General features: G+C 36.7%; 1 protein-coding gene across 8 annotated transcripts in view; it reads right to left on the reverse strand.

The window, feature by feature from the left end:
- Positions 1-20,657, reverse strand: part of KHDRBS2 (KH RNA binding domain containing, signal transduction associated 2) — a 750,813-nt gene that overhangs the window by 173,820 nt on the left and 556,336 nt on the right. For all 8 annotated transcript variants that reach the window (XM_061397774.1, XM_061397773.1, XM_061397769.1 and 5 more), the window contains exon 7: positions 1,950-2,029. In XM_061397774.1, coding sequence (XP_061253758.1) covers positions 1,950-2,029 — 80 coding nt within the window. The remainder of the gene's footprint in view (positions 1-1,949; positions 2,030-20,657) is intronic.

The raw sequence follows: 20,657 nt of genomic DNA on the forward strand, positions 1-20,657 counted from the left end.
AGGAAGAGTGAAAAAGTTGGCTTAAAACTCAACATTCAGAAAACTAAGATCATGGCATCTGGTCCCATCACTTCATGGAAAATAGATGGGGAAACAATGGAAACAGTGACAAACTTTATTGGGGGGGGGCCTCCAAAATCACTGCAGATAGTGACTGCAGCCATAAAATTAAAAGATGCTTGCTCCCTGGAAGAAAAGCTATGACCAACCTAGACAATATATTAAAAAGCAGAGACATTACTTTACCCACAAAGGTCCCTGTCTAGTCAAAGCTATGGTTTTTCCATTAGTCATGTATGGATGTGACAGTTGGACTATAAAGAAAGCTGAGCACAGAAGAATTGATGCTTCTGAACTGTGGTGTTGGAGAAGACTCTTGAGAGTCCCTTGGATTGCATGGAGAACTAACCTGTTAATCCTAAAGGAAATAAGTCCTGAATATTCATTGGGAAGACTGATGTTGAAGCTGAAACTCCAATACTTTGGCCATCTGGTGCAAAGAACTGACTCATTTGAAAAGACCCTGATGCTGGGAAAAATTAAAGGGGGGGAAATAAGGGGATAGCAGAGATGTTTGGATGGCATCACTGACTCAATGGACATGAGTTTGAGTAAGTTCCAGGGGTTGGTTATGGACAGGAAAGCCTGGTGTGCTGAAGTCTGTGGAGTTGAAAAACGTCAGACACAACTGAGTGACTGAACTGAACTGAACTGAGCCATCTGGTGGCATCTTTAGGATTTTCTATGTATAGTATCATATTGTATACAAACGATGACAGTTTCACTCCCCCGCCCCCAATTTGTGTTCCCTTTATTTCTTTTATTTTTTCTCTGATTTCCAAATCTAAGACTTCCAAACCTATGTTAAATAAAAGTGCAAGAGTGGAAATCTTTGTCTTGTTACCGATCTTAGAGAAAATGCTTTCAGTTTTTCACCATTGAGTATGAAGTTAGCTGTAGGTTAGTCATATATGGCCTCTATTATGTTGAGGTATGCTCCTTCTATGCCCACTTTCTGGAGAGTTATTGTCATAACTGAGTGTTGAATTTTGTAAAAAGCTTTTTATGTATCCATTGAAATGATAGTATGGTTAATATTCTCCAACTTGTTGATGTGGTGTATCACACATTGATTTGTTGATATTGAAAAGTCCTTGCATCCCTGGAATAAATACCACATGATCATGGTGTATGATGATTTAATGGAACGTGCTAGTATTTTGTACACGATTGTTTTCATCTATTTTCATCAGTGATATTGGCCATTAATTTTCTTTTCTTTTCTTTTTGCAGTATCTTTGTCTGGTATTGGTATCAGGGTACTAGTGGCCTCCTAGAATGAGTTTTGGAGTTTTCCTTTCTCTGAGACTTTTGGAATGATTTCAGAAGGACAGGTGTTAGTTCTTTGCTAAATGTTTTTTAGAGTTTGTTTGTGAAGCTGTCTGGTTTTATACTTTTGTTTGTTGGAAATTTTAAATCAGTTAAAAGAAATAAATTCTTGATTCCATAAGATGTTTTAAGATTTTTTCTCTTTTCACAGCACCAATATTTTCCTATCTTTTGTCTTAAAAATAAAAATTAAATTTCTGGCAATATAGCCCCAATGAACAAGAGATTTGTTTTTATTATTGTCTTAATTATGAATTCACTAAAAATAAACTCTAATATTAACAGTATTTTTTAAAATATAAACTCACATAATGAGTTGATTAGTTATGATAATCACCTAGTTTTAAAACTGCATACTACTATTTCATTATTACCAATTGTAAGATCATTATCTTTTACTTCTCATAGTCTAGTAAGTAATTTGATAATTCAGAAGGACAATAAATTAAATCCACTGCTGGAAACTTTCACAAAATGTAACTAATATTCAGATACAAGAAACAAAATAGCATGATAAAAAATCATCCCAAGAAGGATGCTTTAGACAAAGTATACCTTACCTTTGTGCTTGGATGGGATAGCTATTGTCATAAGTCTCATAGGTTTCATCATCATATTCACCCCCATAGCCATCATAACCCTGAGGCAAAAATGGTAAAAAGATATATTAGCAAACAGCTTGAGTAACTGATTAATCTGTTTTTCATTAATGAGATCTTAACTTAGTTTTTATGTTTGTTTAGTCACTTTACATCATATTTTACTAGGTAAACAATTTGTATGCAATGTCGAGTAATATTTCATGGTCCAAATTTTAATATATAATAATCAAACTCAACATATCATTGAAGCAGCAATGCCTATTCAAGGATTTATTTAGAATTTTGTTCAAGACAAATTTTAAAAATCATAATATTTTGTTAAATGCTATGAGAGAGTCCCTTGGACTGCAAGGAGATCCAACCAGTCCATTCTGAAGATCAGCCCTGGGATTTCTTTGGAAGGAATGATGCTAAAGCTGAAACTCCAGTACTTTGGCCACCTCATGCGAAGAGATGACTCATTGGAAAAGACTCTGATGCTGGGAGGGATTGGGGGCAAGAGGAAAAGGGGACGACAGAGGATGAGATGGCTGGATGGCATCACTGACTCAATGGACATGAGTCTGAGTGAACTCTGGGAATTGGTGATGGACAGGGAGGCCTGGCGTGCTGCGATTCATGGGGTCGCAAAGAGTCGGACACAACTGAGCGGCTGATCTGATCTGATCTGATGAGAGAATATGAATAGTTATGATAACCTAATGGTGACAAAAATCTATTTGTTACAATGCTACTGGAATTTATTTCTTCCCATAATAATAATAATTAGACTGAATCTGAAATCTGGATTCTTAAACTTTTAGTAAAAAAGGTATAGTAATTATTGTTAAAAAAAATGAAAGGAGAAAGGAAAGAATGTATAATGTATACAAAGTATATATTCCAGTTGTACGTTGTTCTTTTAGTGATTTAGTTTTGTTTTCTTTTGTGGTCATTGACTTTATTTTAAACTCTTGCTATCCATCTCGATTACTCTGAACTTGTAAGAAAACCTTTATTTTTTCTGCTCTGTATCTTTGTTGGTGCAATACTTTCTTTAGAATGTACATCCATCCCACCCTATCAATTTTATAACTCCATTTCAGTCTGGAGGCTTGCAAATCTCTCCTTATTGTGTTCATAAATTTAAACCAAAATATGCGTATTTTTCCACATTAATTTTGACTAAGATTTCTGAGTTAATTTAATCTGAAAACAAGTTTAATCAAGACCTAGCTTCCCCTTTAGCCAGTCTATCCCATCAGGAAGCTTCCATAAGCTTCTTATCCTTCTCCATCAGAGGGCAGTAGATTGAAAATCACAATCACAGAAAGTTAACCAATCTGATCACATGGACCACAGCCTTGTCTAACTCACTGAAACTATGAGCCATGCTGTGTAGGGCCACCCAAGATGGACAGGTCATGGTGGAGAGGTCTGGCAAAACGTGGTCCACTGGAGAAGGGAATGGCAAACTACTTCAGTATTCTTGCCTTGAGAACCCCATGAATAGGAAGAAAAGACAAAATGATAGGACACTGAAAGATGAACTCTCCAGGTCGGTAGGTGCCCAATATGCTACTGGAGATCAGTTGAGACCTAGCTCAAGGAAGAATGAAGAGACAGAGCCCAAGCAAAACCAACACCAAGTTGTGGACATGACTGGTGATGGAAGTAGAGTCCGATGGTGTAAAGAGCAATATTGCATAGGAACCTGGAATGTTAGGTCCATGAATCAAGTCAAATTGGAAGTGGTCAAACAGGAGATGGCAAGAGTGAACATAGACATTTTAGGGATCAGTGAACTCAAATTGACTGGAATGGGTGAATTTAACTCAGATGACCATTATATCTACTACTGTGGGCAAGAATCCCTTAAAAGAAATGGAGTAGCCATCATAGTCAATAAGAGTCTGAAATGCAGTACTTGGGTGCAACCTCAAAAATGACAGAATGATCTTTGTTCGTTTCCAAGGCAAACCATTCAATATAATGATAATCCAAGCCTATGCCCCAACCAGCAATGCTGAAGAAGCTGAAGTTAAACAATTCTATGAAGACTTACAGGATCTTCTAGAACTAACACCAAAAAAAGATGTCTTCTACTTGATAGGGGACTGGAATACAAAATAAGAAAGTAAAAAAAATAACTGGAGTAACAGGCAAATTTGGCAATCAAGTACAGAAAAGGCAGGGCAAAGGCTAATAGAGTTTTGCCAAGGGAACACTGGTCATAGCAAACACCCTGTTCCAAAAACACAAGAGAAGATTCTACACATGGATCACCAGATGGCCAAAACCAAATCAGATTGATTATATTCTTTGCAGCCAAAGATGGAGAAACTCTATACAGTCAGCAAAAACAAAACTGGGAGCTGACTGTGGCTCAGATCATGAACTTATTATTGCCAAATTCAGACTTAAATTGAAGAAAGTAGGGAAAACCACTAGACCATGTATGACCTAAATTAAATCCCTTATGATTATACAGTGGAAGTGACAAATAGATTCAAGGTATTAGATCTGATAGACAGGGTACCTTAATAACTATGGATGGAGGTTTGTGACATTGTACAGGAGATCATCCCCAAGAAAAAGAAGTGAAAAAAGGCAAAATGGTTGTCTGAGGAGGCCTTACAGATAACTATGAAAGGAAGAGAAGCAAATGGCAAAGGAGAAAAGAAAAGATATACCCATTTGAATGCAGAGTTCCAAAGAATAGCAAGGAGAAATAAGAAAGCATTCCTCAGTGATCAATGAAAAGAAATAGAGGAAAACAACAGAATGGTAAAGACTAGAGATCTATTCAAGAAATTAGAGATAGCAAGGGAACATTTCATACAAAGATGGGCTTGATAAAGGACAGAAATGGCAGGGACCTAACAGAAGCAGAAGATATTAAGAAGAGGTGGCAAGAATACACAGAAGAACTGTACAAAAAAGATCTTCATGACCCAGATAATCATGATGGTGTGATCACTCACCTAGAGCCAGACATCCTGGAGTGTGAAGTCAAGTGGGGCTTAGGAAGCATCACTACAAACAAAGCTGGTGGAGGTGATGGAATTCCAGTTGAGCTATTTCAAATCCTAAAAGACGACGCTGTGAAAGTGCTACACTCAGTATGCCAGCAAATTTGGAAAACTCAGCAGTGGCCACAGGACAGGAGAAGGTCAGTTTTCATTCCAATCCCAAAGAAATGCAATGCCAAAGAACGCTCAAATTACTGCACAATTGCACTCATCTCACATGCTAGTAAAGGAATGCTTAAAATTCTAAGCCAGGATTCAGCAATGCGTGAGCCATGAACTTCCAGATGTTCAAGCTGGTTTTAGAATATATGCCAATAAAATGCACAAGTTGGAATAAATGGACAAATTCTTAGAAAAGTACAACTTTCCAAAACTGAACCTGGAATAAATAGAAAATCTTAACAGACCCATCACAAGCATAGAAATTGAAACTGTAATCAGAGATCTTCCAGCAAAAAAAAAAAAAAAAAAAAAGCCCAGGTCCAGACAGCTTCACAGCTGAATTCTACCAAAAATTTAGAGAAGAGCTAACACCTATCCTACTCAAACTCTTCTAGAAAATTACAGAGGAAGGTAAACTTTCAAACTTATTCTATGAGGCCACCATCACCCTAATACCAAAACCTGACAAAGATGCCACAAAAAAAGAAAACTACAGGCCTATATCACTGATGAACATAGATGCAAAAATCCTTAACAAAATTCTAGCAATAGAATCCAACAACACATTAAAAAGATCATACACCATGACCAAGGGGGCTTTATTCCAGAGATGCAAGGATTCTTCAATATCCACAAATCAATCAATGTAATATACCACATTAACAAATTTAAAAATAAAAGCCATATGACTATCTCAATAGATGCAGAGAAAGCCTTTGACAAAATTCAACATCCATTTATGATAAAAACTCTCCAGAAAGCAGGAATAGAAGGAACATACCCCAACATAGTAAAAGCTATATGTGATAAACCAACAGCAAGCATTATCTTCAATGGTGAAAAATTGAAAGCATTTCCCATAAAGTCAGGAACAAGACAAGGGTGCCCACTCTCACCACTAGTATTCAATATAGTTTTGGAAGTTTTGGCCACAGCAATCAGAGCAGAAAAAGAAATAAAGGGAATCCAAGTTGAAAAAGAAGTAAAACTCTCACTGTTTGCAGATGAGATGATCCTCTACATAGAAAACCCTAAAGACTCCACCGGAAAATTACTAGAGCTAATCAATGAATATAGAAAAGTTGCAGGATATAAAATCAACACACAGAAAACCCTTGCATTCCTGTACTCTAATAATGAGAAAATAGAAAGATAAATTAAGGAAACAATTCCATTCACCAATTACAATGAAAAGAATAAAATATTTAGGAATCTATCTACCTAAGGAAACTAAAGACCTATATATATAGAAAACTATAAAACACTGCTGAAAGAAATAAAAAAGGACACTAATAGATGGAGAAATATACCATGTTCATGGATCGGAAGAATCTATATATTGAAAATGAGTATACTACTCAAAGCAATCTATAGATACAACGCAATCCTTATTAAGCTACCAACAGTATTTTTCACAGAGCTAGACAAATAATTTCACAATCTGTATTAAAACAAACAAACAAACAAACAAAAAAAAAAACCCTCGAATAGCCAAAGCTATCTTGAGAAAGAAGAATGGAACTGGAGGAATCAACCTGCCTGAATTCAGGCTGTACTACAAAGCCACAGTCATCAAGACAGTATGGTACGGGCACAAAGACAGAAGTATAGATCAATGGAAGAAAATAGAAAGCCCAGAGATAAATCCACACATTTATGGACACCTTATCTTTGACAAAGGAGGCAAGAATATACAATGGAGAAAAGACAATCTCTATAACAAGTGGTGCTGGGAAACCTGGTCAGCCACTTGTAAAAGAATAAACTAGAACACTTTCTAACACCATACAAAAAGATAAACTCAAAATGGATTAAAGATCTAAATGTAAGACCAGAAACTATAAAACTCCTAGAGGAGACCATAGGCAAAACACTATCTGACATAAATCACAGCAGGATCCTCTATGACTCACCTCCCAGAACACTGGAAATAAAATAAAAAATAAATAAATTGGACCTAATTAAAACTAAAAGCTTCTGCACAACAAAGAAAACTCTAAGCAAGGTGAAAAGACAGCCTTCAGAATGGGAGAAAATAATAGCAAATGAAGCTATTGACAAACAACTAATCTCAAAAATATACAAGCAACTTCTGCAGCTCAATTCCAGAAAAATAAAGGACCCAATCAAAAAATGGGCCAAAGAACTAAACAGACATTTATCCAAAGAAGACATACAGATAGCGAACAAACACATGAAAAGATGCTCAACATCACTCATTATCAGAGAAATGCAAATCAAAAACACGATGAGGTACCATTTCATGCCAGTCAGAATGGCTGCGATCCAAAAGTCTACAAGCAGTAAATGCTGGAGAGGGTGTGGAGAAAAGGGAACCGTCTTGCACTGTTGGTGGGAATGCAAACTAGTTCAGCCACTATGGAGAACAGTGTGGAGAGTCCTTAAAAAACTGGAAATAGAACCCTCTTATGACCCAGCAATCCCACTACTGAGCATACACACCGAGGAAACCAGAATTGAAAGAGACACAGGTTGTTTTCATGTCTTGGCTATTATAAACAGTGCTGCGATGAACATTGGGGTACACATGTCTCTTTCCCTTCTGGTTTCCTCAGTGTGTATGCCCAGCAGTGGGATTGCTGGATCATAAGGCAGTTCTATTTCCAGTTTTTTAAGGAATCTCCACACTGTTCTCCATAGTGGCTGTACTAGTTTGCATTCCCACCAACAGTGTAAGAGGGTTCCCTTTTCTCCACACCCTCTCTGAACACATGTATACCTGTGGCAGATTCATTTTGATATTTGGCAAAACTAATACGATTATGTAAAGTTTAAAAATAAAATAAAATTAGAAAAAAAAAAGAAAGAGACACAGGTACCCCAATGTTCATTGTAGCACCATTTATAATAGCCAGGACATGGAAGCAACCTAGATGTCCATCAACAGATGAATGGATAAGAAAGCTGTGGTACATATACACAATGGAATATTACGCAGCCATTAAAAAGAATACATTTGAATCAGTTCTAATGAGGTGGATGAAACTGGAGCTGATTATACAGAGTTAAGTAAGCCAGAAAGAAAAACACCAATACAGTATACTAATGCATATATATGGAATTTAGAAAGATGGTAACAATAATGCTGCATGCGAGACAGCAAACAGACACAGATGTATAGAACAGTCTTTTGGACTCTGTGGGAGATGGAGAGGGTGGGATAATTTGGAAGTATGGCATTGAAACATGCATAATATCAGATAAGAAATGAATCGCCAGTCCAGGTTTGATTCAGGATACAGGATGCTTGGGGCTGGTGCACTGGGATGACCCAGAGGGATGGTACGGGGAGGGAGGTGGGAGGGGGTTCAGGATGAGGAATATGTGTATACCCATGGTGGATTCATATTAATGTATGGCAAAACCAATACAATATTGTAAAGTAATTAGCCTCCAATTAAAATAAATAAATTTACATTAAAAAAAAAAGAAAAGTCAGAGGAACCAGAGATCAAATTGCCAACATCCGCTGGATCATCTAAAAAGCAAGAGAGTTCCAGAAAAACATCTATTTCTGCTTTATTGACTATGCCAAAGCCTTTGACTATGTGGGTCACAACAGACTGTGGAGTCTTCAAGAGATGGGAATACCAAACCACCTCACCTGCCTCCTGAGGAATCTACACGCAGGTCAGGAAGAAATGGTTAGAACTTGACGTGGGACAAAAGACTGGTTCCAAATAGGAAAGGAGTATGTCAAAGCTGTATACTGTCACCCTGTTTATTTAACTTATATGCAGAGTACATCATGAAAAAAGGTGGAGTCAAGATTTCCCAAAGAAATATCAATAACCTCAGATATGCAGATGACACTACACTTGTGGTAGAAAGTGAAGAAGAACTAAAGAGCCTCTTGATGAAAGTGAAAGAGGATGTGAAAAAGTTGGCTTAAAGCTCAACATTCAGAAAACGAAGATCATGGCATCTGGTCCCATCACTTTATGGCAAAAAGGTGGGGAAACAGTGGAAGCAGTGATAGACTTTATTTATTTGGTCTCCAAAATCACTGCAGATGGTAACTGCATCCATGAAATTAAAAGACACTTGCTCCTTGGAAGAAAAGTTATGACAACCTAGACACCATATTAAAAAGCAGAGGCATTACTTTGCCAACAAAGGTCCATCTAGTCAAAGCTATAGTTTTCCCAGTAGTCATATATGGATGTAAAAGTTGGACTATAAAGAAAGCTGAGCACCAAAGAATTGATGTTTTTGAACTGTGATGTTTGATAAGACTCTTGAGAGTCCCTTGGACTGCAAGGGGATCCAACCAGTCCATCCTAAAGGAAATCAGTCCTGAATATTCATTGGAAAGACTGATGCTGAAGCTGAATCTCTAATACTTTGGCCACCTAATGTGAAGAACTGACTTACTTGAAAAAAACTTTAAGCTGGGAAAGACTGAAGGCGGAAGGAGAAGGCGACGACAGAGGATGAGATGGTTGGATGGCATCATCGACTCAATGGACATGAGTTTTATTAAACTCCGAGAGTTGGTGATGGACAGGGAGGCCTGGCGTGCTGCGGTTCATGGGGTTGCAAAGAGTCGGACACAATTGAGCAACCGACCTGAACTGAATCTGAGAGCTACTATTTTTCATCAACAAAGAATATCTTAAAAACATTACTTCTTTATTACTCCCCCATTTGATTTACTCATATATAATGATAGTTTGGTTTTTTTCTGAGTCTGATCTCAATTATTTCTATTTTCTTGTACCTTTCTTGTATTTTTCTGTTAATGGTTTTGATTTCATCTTATTTATGCTCTGAAGTATGGACCAGTTCCTCAGTTTGATCTTTCAAGTTCCTAATTGTTTCTATTGAATTAAAAAAAAAAAGTGTCTGTATATAATATTGCATACAGATTGTTTTAAAATAGGGCCAAAGGATTTTTTTTTCCCCCAAAACGCAACAGCTACTTTTCTTCTCCTTCTCCAACTTCCAGTTCTCATATAGCTTTTTCACCTATTGTTTTAGTAGTATTTTAGTATTTCAGTTCAGTTCAGTTTGGTAGCTTACTTGTGTCCAACTTTTTTCGACCCCATGAATCACAGCATGCCACACCTCCCTGTGCATCACCAACTCCCATAGTTCACTCAAACTCATGTGCATCGAGTTGGTGATGCCATCCAGACAACTCATCCTCTGTCGACCCCTTCTCCTCCTGTCCCCAGCCCCTCCCAGCATCAGGGTCTTTTCCAATGAGTCAACTCTTCACATGAGGTGGCCAAAGTATTGGAGTTTCAGCCTCAGCATCAGTCCTTCCAATAAACACCCAGGACTGGTCTCTTTTAGGATGGACTGGCTGGATCTCCTTGCAGTCCAAGGGACTCACAAGGGCCAAAGGATTTTTTTTTTTCTCCAGCCCCACAGTTCAAAAGCATCAATTCTTTGGCATTCAGTTTTCCTTATAGTCCAATTCTCACATCCATAAATGTGATTTTATTTATTTTTGTGTTAAATAATATGTTTAAATTTATGCTGCTTGATTTACGAATGTTAGTCATCTTTCTCTTGACTGGCCATTCATTCTTTACAATAGTTCTTTAGAACTTTATTATAGACTCCACCAAACATGTCTTCCTAATATAGTTGCATCATAACTTTTCATTAAATTTTGCTTGTTACTGAGTAATAACTAATTATTATTCTCAAATGAGACAAAGAGTTTATAATATTTCTACCTTATTTTCATATCTTCTTGTTTCTTCTAAAGTTAATCATTGCTCATTAACTTTATTGTTTTCTTATTTTTCTATATGTTTAGAATTGTTTTACTTCAATTGTTCCAATAGTTACACTAATATAGCAATACTATTTCCACATATTCCCAAGTATCAGATAATCTCTCATATCCTTTTGTTCTCCATGGAGATCACCTCCTTCAGGACCAGATTATTGCACTGGTCTAGACTGTTGAACTCCTAGGCCTGAAGGCAGAGTATTTTCCCCAAACCTCCCCCACCCCTGCAGTTCATGTGGAGTTCCATTTTACCACATTCCATCTTCTGCTTGTTCTCATTTCTTCCTGAAACATGGCTTTCAGTAAACTCTGATAAGAGGTATATAGGAGAGAAATATCTATATTTTATCTCTCTTTCTCTCCTTTTTAGTTTTATATTCCCTCCATACCTAGCTTTTTTATTTTACTTTTCTTGGCATGAAAACTTTAATTATACAGAAAAGTTAAATAATAGTACAATGAACTCATCTACTCTTCATCTAGATACGTCAATTTTGTCCCATCTGTATTATCTCAATATATATATGCTAAACCATTCACAAGTCTACTCCAAGAATATGACATTTCATCGTTAAACATCTCAGCTTCCAGCTCCTGAGTATATTACCCTACATAGATATAGTACTATTGCTCCCTCAAAATTGCTCACAATAATTTAATAATACCATTTACTGTGATACCATTTACTGTGTGTAGTTAAAATTCTGTTATTGTCAAAAACAGGGCTTTCTTTTACAGGTTTTTTTTTTTTTTTTTTTTTGAAGGATAATTGCTTTACATAATTTTGGTGCTTTCTGTCAACCCTCAACATGAATCAGCCATAGATATACATATATCTCCTCTCTTTTGAAACTTCCTCCCATCCCCCTCCACAACACACCCCTCTAGGTTGATACAGAGTCCTTGTTTGAGTTTTCTGAGCCATACAGCAAATTCTCCTTGGTTATCTATTTTACATATGGTAATATGTTACTCTTTTCATACATCTCATCCTCTCCTCCCCTCTCCCCATGTCCATAAGTCTATTCTCTATATCGGTTTCTCCATTGTTGCCCTGTAAATAGATTCTTCAGTACCATTTTTCTAAATTCCATATATGTGCATTAAAATACAATATTTATCTGTCTTTATGACTCACCTCACTCTGTATAATAGGTTCTAGGTTCATCCACCTCATCAGAACTGACTCAAATGTGTTCCTTTATATGGCTGAGTAGTATTCTATTGTGTATATGTACCACACCTTCTTTATCCATTCACCTGTCGATGGACATCTAGGCTGCTTCCATGTTCTAGATATTGTAAATAATCCCACTCCTAGGCATATACCCTGAGGAAACCAAAATTGAAAGACACAGGTATCCCATTGCTCACTGCAGCACTATTTACAATAGCTAGAACATGGAAGCAACCTTTTACAAGTATTTTTTAAAATCAAAATCCAATGAAAATTCATGAATAGTATTTAGTCACCAAATCTGTTTAGTTTTTTTGGAACTATCATAGTCTCCAGCCATTTATTATTTTCTGTAGCATTAATTTTTGAGTAGTCCGGATAAGTTGTTTTTCAGACTGTCCAATATTCTTAATTTGCCTGATTAGTCTCATAATTATATTCCAACTGGATATTTTTGAAAGAATACTACATATGTGATATTGTGTTGAACATTTACAAAATTTAAAATTCTAGATTTACATTTGACTGATTGGCTGAGTATTAAACTTATACTGGGAGTTTTGGCTGAGAGTAAATCTTACACTGGGAGAAGGCTGGGACTTTCCTGGAGGTCCAGTGGCTAAGACTGCGTGCTCCTAATGCATGGAATATGGGTTGAATTTCTGGTTGGGGAATATCCTGCATGCCATGTCTCATGATTAAAAAAAAAATCGTTTAAGCTGAAAATTATTTTCATTCAAAATTTCCCATTCTTTGATTCAATGTATTCTATCATTATATACCTATGATGTTGGGAATTCTTGCTCTTGTATGTTACCTAGTTTCGTTTTGTCTCATTTCATTTTTCCCCCCTTTCTAGATGCTTTTTACAACTTTTCTCTAATGTTCTGAAATTTTCCAATTCTGTGTTCATATGTTCACTTCCTTTCACTCCTTGTGCAGGGTACTTAATAAGCTCTTTCCATCTGGAAGCTTATGCTCTCCAGTTCTGGGAAGTGCTTCATTTTTGTTTTCAATTTCTTGAGCTCCTACTAGTGAAATGCTGGATCTTCTGGATTGGTGCATTAATTTTTATCTTTGTATCCTATGTGAAACCTCTTACTCTTTTTGTTTTACTAAAGTGAGACTTCTATAAGTTCATCTTCCAACCATTCTATAAAATATACACATGAACACTCATAACTATTAGGGTGTGGAGAGAAGATTTCCTTGTATTAACATCTTATCCTCATCTCTCCTCTGGAAGATTAAGAGTTAACATCACAGTTAGAATTTCTCAGTGCAGCAATGGGCAGTGCCTGGTCCCAGCTTTTTATCCTGGTATCCACCTGGGGCTGTACCTGGGAGATGAATGATATTTGCCACAGGTGTCTTTTTTTCCAGCACCTGAGCTATTGTTCCTCTGCCAAGCTTGTAAAAATTTAGCTTCAGTCATCTTTATGTCCTGCTCATGACTCAAGAGCTCAAGCATCCCACCGGAGGCAAGCAAGTTTTGTTTCATCTTGTTTCTTTGTATGTATGTGCGTGTCCTACAGCAAATGGCTAGAATAGCTATGGAGGGGCAGATGCATGTCTTTGGGGCCTCCAGTCTCCTGAATTCCCTTCCCTTGTCGTATTCCCATCTATTAAAATGCTACTGACTTCAAAAGGCCATTGAAATTACATAATTTCAAAAGATTTTCCTACTCTTACCAAGCATATGGTAACCCTCCATGCATGCTAAGTCTCTTCGGTTATATAAGATTCTTTGTGATGCTATGGACTGTAGCCTGTCAGTCTTCTCTCTCCATAGGATTCTCCAGGCTAGAATATGAGGGTTAGAATAAGAGGGTTTTTGTGCCCCCCTCCAATGATCTTCCCCACCCAAGGATCAAACCCACATCTCCTATATCTTCTTCAGTGCAAGCAGATTCCTTATCACTGAGCATTAGTAACTCTCTACCCTCTGAATTTTCATAGCCCATTGTTTTCTTCTCACTGCTACTGTGGATATCTAAACATATACCATATTTATTTTTCTATAATTTTCTCTTTTCAGAATTTAAGTTCCTGAAAAGCAAGTTAATCACTTTTTTGTTGCCTTGTGGTGTTTATCATAGTGTCTTCCACAGAGTATTTGCAGGGAGAGAGCAAATTAACCAAAATGGTGTGTCCAGGCTCTCTTGTCCCACATTGGCAAATAATGACTATGTAACAGCTGAGATCATTTATAGCACTGCACATGCTCATCAGGAGGTACTCACTTGGTCACGAACTACTTTGGGCTGTAGGGATATATCAGCTCACCTAGAAAGTGGTGGCATTTACTGCTGCATCACAGTTGGGTCATCCATGAGAGTAGAGAATATAGCGTGTCTAGTGCTACAGCTACTGCATCAACCAGGAGTGAATAATGTTATGGCCACTGTGCCAGCCAGGAGAGAATAAATGTGCTTGTAGTTCCTATGGCTTCGCTAGTCTCCTCCCAGCCCTCAAGCCTTGCCTACCCTGGGTTAAACGAACAGTGTGGACACTGTGAAGAGTGAGAAAATTGTTGCTGTGAACAGGATCAGCAATACAGTATTTATTAAATAAATATGCACTGAGTTGTTAAATTAACACAAAGAAGACTATTTTCACCCAGTGTAGATACATGTTGACTCATATCAATCACTACTAATAGGCAAATATTACAAAAGATGAGTAGAAAGTAGCTTCATCTCTATTTATGAAGAATAGCTTTATCATTTGGCCTTTGGATGACGATTACATTTTTTCCCTTATTTACATTTACACTCTTTAAAAGTCTTAACACAAAAAATCCACAGAATAGATAGAGATTTTTCCTGGCAGCCCACAATTTCCTAAAGCACATAGAGCAGTCATCTATAATTACTTGTATGTTTGCACAAGAAAGATACTTATACTTAATATGTCTTTGTTTTGTAACAACTGATGTAAATGTTTCTGTGATTTTCTTAGGACAGGAAAAATATTGATCATGCTGGTGGTGTTCTAAGGTAAATCACTAATATAGATATGCTTTCAAAAGGGCCACTCAATATCTGCAAGACATTCAAATTAAATAAAAGCAAGAGAGTTTCAGAAAAACATCTGCTTCTTCTTTATTGTCTATGCCATAGCCTTTGGATGTGTTCAGTTCAGTTCAGTCGCTCAGTGCTGTCCAACTCTTTGTGACCTCATGGACTGCAGCATGTCAGGCCTCCCTGTCGATCACCAACTCCCAGAGTTTACTCAAACTCATGTCCATTGAGTCGGTGATGCCATCCAACCATCTCATCCTCTGTCGTCCCTGTCTCCTCCCACCTTCAGTCTTTCCTGTCTCCTCCCACCTTCAGTCTTTCCCAGCATCAGGATCTCTTCAAATGAGTCAGCTCTTCGCATCATGTGGCCAAGGTATTGGAGTTTCAGCTTCAACATCAGTCCTTCCAACGAATATTCAGGACTCATTTCCTTTAGGATGAACTGGTTGGATTTCCTTGCAATAGAAGGGACTCTCAAGAGTCCTTTGACTATGTGGAGTGTGTGGATCAGAACAAACTGTGGAAAATTCTCAAAGAGATGGGAATACCAGGCCACCTGAACTGCCTCCTGAGAAATCTGTATGCAGGTCAGGATGTAACAGTCAGAAATGGACATGGGACAACAGACTGGTTCCAAATCGGGAAAGGAGCACATCAAAGCTGTATATTGTCACGCTGCTTATTTAACTTATATGCAGAGTACATCATGAGAAATGCTGGACTGGATGGAGCACAAGCTGGAATCAAGATTGTCAGGAGAAATATAAATAACCTCAGATATGCAGATAACACCATCCTTATGGCAGAAACTGAAGAAGAACTAAAGAGGCTCTTGATGAAAGTAAAAGAGGAGAGAAAAAAATTTGGCTTAAAACTCCATATTCAGATAACTAAGACTATGGCATCTTGTCCCATCACTTCATGGCAAATAGATGGGGAAACAATGGAAACAGTGACAGACTTTATTTTTGGGGGCTCCAAAACTGCAGATGGTGACTGCAGCCATAAAATTAAAAGATGCTTGCTCCTTGGAAGAAAAGTTATGATCAACCTAGACAGCATATTAAAAGGCAGATACATTACTTTGCTAAAGATCCATCTAGTCAAAGCTATAGTTTTTCCAGTAGTCATGTATGGATGTGAGAGTTAGACTAAAAAGAAAGCTGAGCCCGGAAGAATTGATGCTTTTGAACTGTGGTGTTGAAGAAGACTCTTGAGAGTCCCTTGGACAGCAAGGAGATCCAACCAGTCCATCCTAAAGGAAATCAGTCCTGAATATTCATTGGAAGGATTGATGCTGAAGCTGAAACCCCAGTACTTTGGCCACCCGATGTCAAGAACTGACTCATTTGAAAAGACCCTGATGCTGGGAAAAATTGAAGGCAGGAGAAGAAGGGGATGACCGAGGATGAGATGGTTGGATGGCATCACCAACTCAATGGACATGAGTTTGAGTAAGCTCCGGGACAGGGAAGCCTGGTGTGCTGCAGTCCATGCAGTCATAAAGACTCTGACATGACTGAGTGACTGAACTGAACTGAATGGACAGCTGAAGTATGTATGAGATACAAAATTTTAAATATATTTGTGTAAGATAAAATATTAATATATATTAATATAAATATAAATTTATTACATCTAAATTATTAATGACATCATTCAAGATGCTCCTATTCTATTTTTCTGCAGTTTATAAAATATTCTCAAGAATACTAAATGTTAATATGTCTCACTATGATTTTTTTCTTTTCCCTTGTATTTCATCTGATTTTTGCTTTATGTATCTTTGTTTCTTTTTTAGGTGTCTAGCACCTATTATACAGAGTGAAGTAAGTCAGAAAGAGAAAGAAAAGTATTGTATATTGATGCATATATGTATGAAATCCAAATACTGATGCATTTATTTTTAGGACAGCAATAGAGAAACAGACATAGAGAACAGATATATGGACACAGGGGGATGGGAGGAGGGAGAGGGTGAGATGTATTGGTACAGTAACATTGATATTTACAATAGCATATATAAAATAGCCAATGGGAATTGATGTATGACTCAGGGAACTAAAACAGCAGAGGCTCTGTGGCAGTCTAGAAGGATGGGAAGGAGAGGGAAATGGGAGGCAGGTTCAGGAGGAGGGGACATGGGTGTACCTATTGCTGATTCTTATTGATATCTGACAGAAAATGACAAATTCTGCAAAGCAATTATCTTTCAGTTAAAAATTAAGTTTAAAAAAGTCTTTATCATGATTAAGGTCATGAAATATAACACATTATTTGCTCAATAAACATTTTTATGACAAAACAACACAAATTTTATTGGAGGAATTTGTAAAATATTTTCAAAATTAAAGTAATTCATAATACTGACACTGCTAGAGAAAAGCAAAATCAAAGAATATGCTAAATCAAGCAAAGCTAACTTTATTGGCAGAGAAAAGGCAGGAGTTTATAAAGACAAAAAAATAAAACTGCAACGTTGCAAAATTTCTTTTCAAAAGATTATGGTTGGTGCTGCAAACTAAAGCTGTGCTTATCTGTATATGGTTAGCTGCTAAAAGCTATCACTAGAGGGAGGTAGAAGTCCAGTACTGAGACAAATTGCAGGTGTTCTTGAGTGTCCTTGGCACTGTTTTCCTTCCAGTGTTATTGAGATGTAATCAACATACAGTTCTGTTTAAGGTGTGCAACATGATAATTTGACATATACATCATTAAATAAAATAAGTCTAGTGATCATCATCAATTATGGATACAAGATTAAATAAATATAAAAAAGTCTTTCCTTGTAAGGAGAACTCTTTGTATTTAGTCTCTTAGTAACTCTCATATATAACATGTAACAGTGTAAATTATGTGTATTAAATTGTATGTTACATATTAAGTATTTATCTTATAACTGGAAGCTTATACTTTGTGACTACTTTCCTCCAATTCACCCTCAGCCACCTGTTGCTTCTGGTAGTCACAAATCTGATCACTTCTATGAGTTTATTTGTTTTGGAAATATAATTAACCTAGAACACAATGTTATTTCCTGATATGTCACATAGACAATATTTCTCTACATTTCAAAATGTTCACCACAGTAAGTCAAGTTATGATATGTCACCATACAAAGTTACTACGAAGTTATTAACTCTGTATTCCATGCCCAGGAGTCACTTGTTTTGCAACTGGAAGTTTGAATCTCTGAAATCTCCTTCACCTATTGTTTTTTCTTTCTCCCATCCCACACCTGTTGCTTCTCTGTGTCTATAACTCTGTTTCACTTATGTTTGTTCATTTGTTTTGTTTTTTAGATTCCACGTGTAAGTGAAATTAGGCAGTATTTGTTTTTCTCTGATTTATAACAGTCTGGATAATATCCTCTAGGTCCATCCATGTATTTGCAAGTGGCAAAATTTTATTCCGTTTTCACGACTAATATTATATTATATATCTATACATATTATTTATCTATTTATCTACTGATGGGCACTTAGATGGCTTCCCAGGTGGCATTGGTGGTAAAGAACCTGCCTACTAATGCAGGGGATGTAAGAGACACGGGTTTGATCCCTAGGTCAGAAAGATCCCCTAGAGGAGGACATCGTGACCCACTCCAGAATTCTTGCCTGGAGAATCCCATGGATAGAGGAGCCTATTGGGCTACAGTCTATAGAGTTGCCAAAAGTTTAACACAACTGAAGTGACTTAGCATGCATGGGCAATTAGATTGCTTCTGTATCTTGATAATTACAAATAAGGCTACACTGAACATACAAGTCTATTTTTTTTTGTTTTTTTTTGTTTTTGAAAATTAGTTTTCTTTTCTTTAGATAAACACACAAGAGTGGAATTGTTGGATAAAATGGTAGATTAAAAAATATATATATTTTGAGTAATCTTTATATTGTTTTCCATAGTGGCTGCACTGATGTACATTCCCACCAACAGATTATGAGGATTCAATTTTTCTCCATATCCTCACTAACACTTGTAATTTTATATATTTTTGATAATTGCCATTCTGACAGGTGTGAGATATCTCACTTTTCTTTTGATTTGAATTTTTCTGATGATTAAAGATGGCAAGGGTCTTTTCATGTGCGATTGGCCATCTGTATATCTTCTTTGAGGAAAAAAGTATTTTCAGAACTTCTGCCTATATTTTAATCAGGTCATTTATTATATTTTCTTTTTAAATTTATATCAGTTCTTTGCATATTTTGAATATTAACCCCTTATCAGATATATCAATTTAAAATATACTCTGCCATTCAGTACGTGACCTTTTCATTTTCCTGAAAGTTTCCTTAATTTTGCAAAAGCTTTTTAGTTTGATGTGGTCTCACTTGTTTACTTTTGCTTTTACTTCCATTGTATGAGGATACACTCAAAATAAATATACTAAAACTAAAGAGTTTACTGCTTTTGTTTACTACTGGAGGTTTTATGGTTTCAAGTCTTACTTTTAAGTCTTTAATACATTTTTAATGTATTTTTGTGAATGGTGTGAGAGAGTAGTCTAGTTTCATTATTTTGTATGTAGTTGTCTAGTTTTCCCAACACCATTTATTGAAGAGGTGCTCTTTTACTGACAGTATATTATTGCCTCCTTTGTTTTAGGTTAATTGCCCAAATAAGTGTGGATACATTTCTGGGTGCCCAGTTCTGTTCCATTAATCTAATTGCCTCTTTGTTCCAGTTTCATCCTTTGTGGATTACTTTAGCTTGTAGTATAGACTAAAGTCTAGGACTATGGTAAGTCCAGCTTTGTTCTTCTTTCTCAAGATTGCTTTGACTATTCAGTCTTTTGTGTGTCTGTACAAATTTTAATATTTTATGTTCTAGATAAACAAAAAAAGCCATTGTAACTTGATGGGGATTGCACTGAATCTATCAGAGAAGGCAATGGAAACCCATTCAAGGACTCTTGCCTGGAAAATCCCATGGATGGAGGAGCCTGGTAGACTGCAGTCCATGGGGTCGCTAAGAGTCAGACAGGACTCAGCGACTTCTCTTTCACTTTTCACTTTCATGCATTGGATAAGGAAATGGCAACAGACTCTAGTGTTCTTGCCTTGAGAATCCCAGGGACGGGGAGCCTGGTGGGCTGCTGTCTATGGGGTCACACAGAGTCGGACACGACTGAAGTGACTTAGCAGCAGTAGCAGCAGCCTTGAATCTACAGATTGCCTTCGGGAGTGTGATCATTTTAACAATATTAATTCTTGCAATCCATGAACATAGATTATCTTTCCAACTGTTTGTGTCATCGTCAGTTTCTTTCATCAATATCTTATAATCTTATTTTTAGGTATCTTGTTCTTTTTGATTTTATTGTAAGTGGGATTGTTTACTTAATTTCTCTTTCTGTTTTCTCAGTTTTGATGTATAGAAATCCAACAGATTTCTGTATTTTAGTTTTGTATTCTATAAGTATACTGAAGTTTTTAATGAGTTCTAATAGATTTTTGATTTTTTACACACCAAAATCATACAGTATTTGTCTTTCTCCATTTGACTTATTTCAGTTAGTGT

Source organism: Bos javanicus, chromosome 23, assembly GCF_032452875.1.
Source record: "Bos javanicus breed banteng chromosome 23, ARS-OSU_banteng_1.0, whole genome shotgun sequence".
Taxonomy (NCBI): domain Eukaryota; kingdom Metazoa; phylum Chordata; class Mammalia; order Artiodactyla; family Bovidae; genus Bos; species Bos javanicus.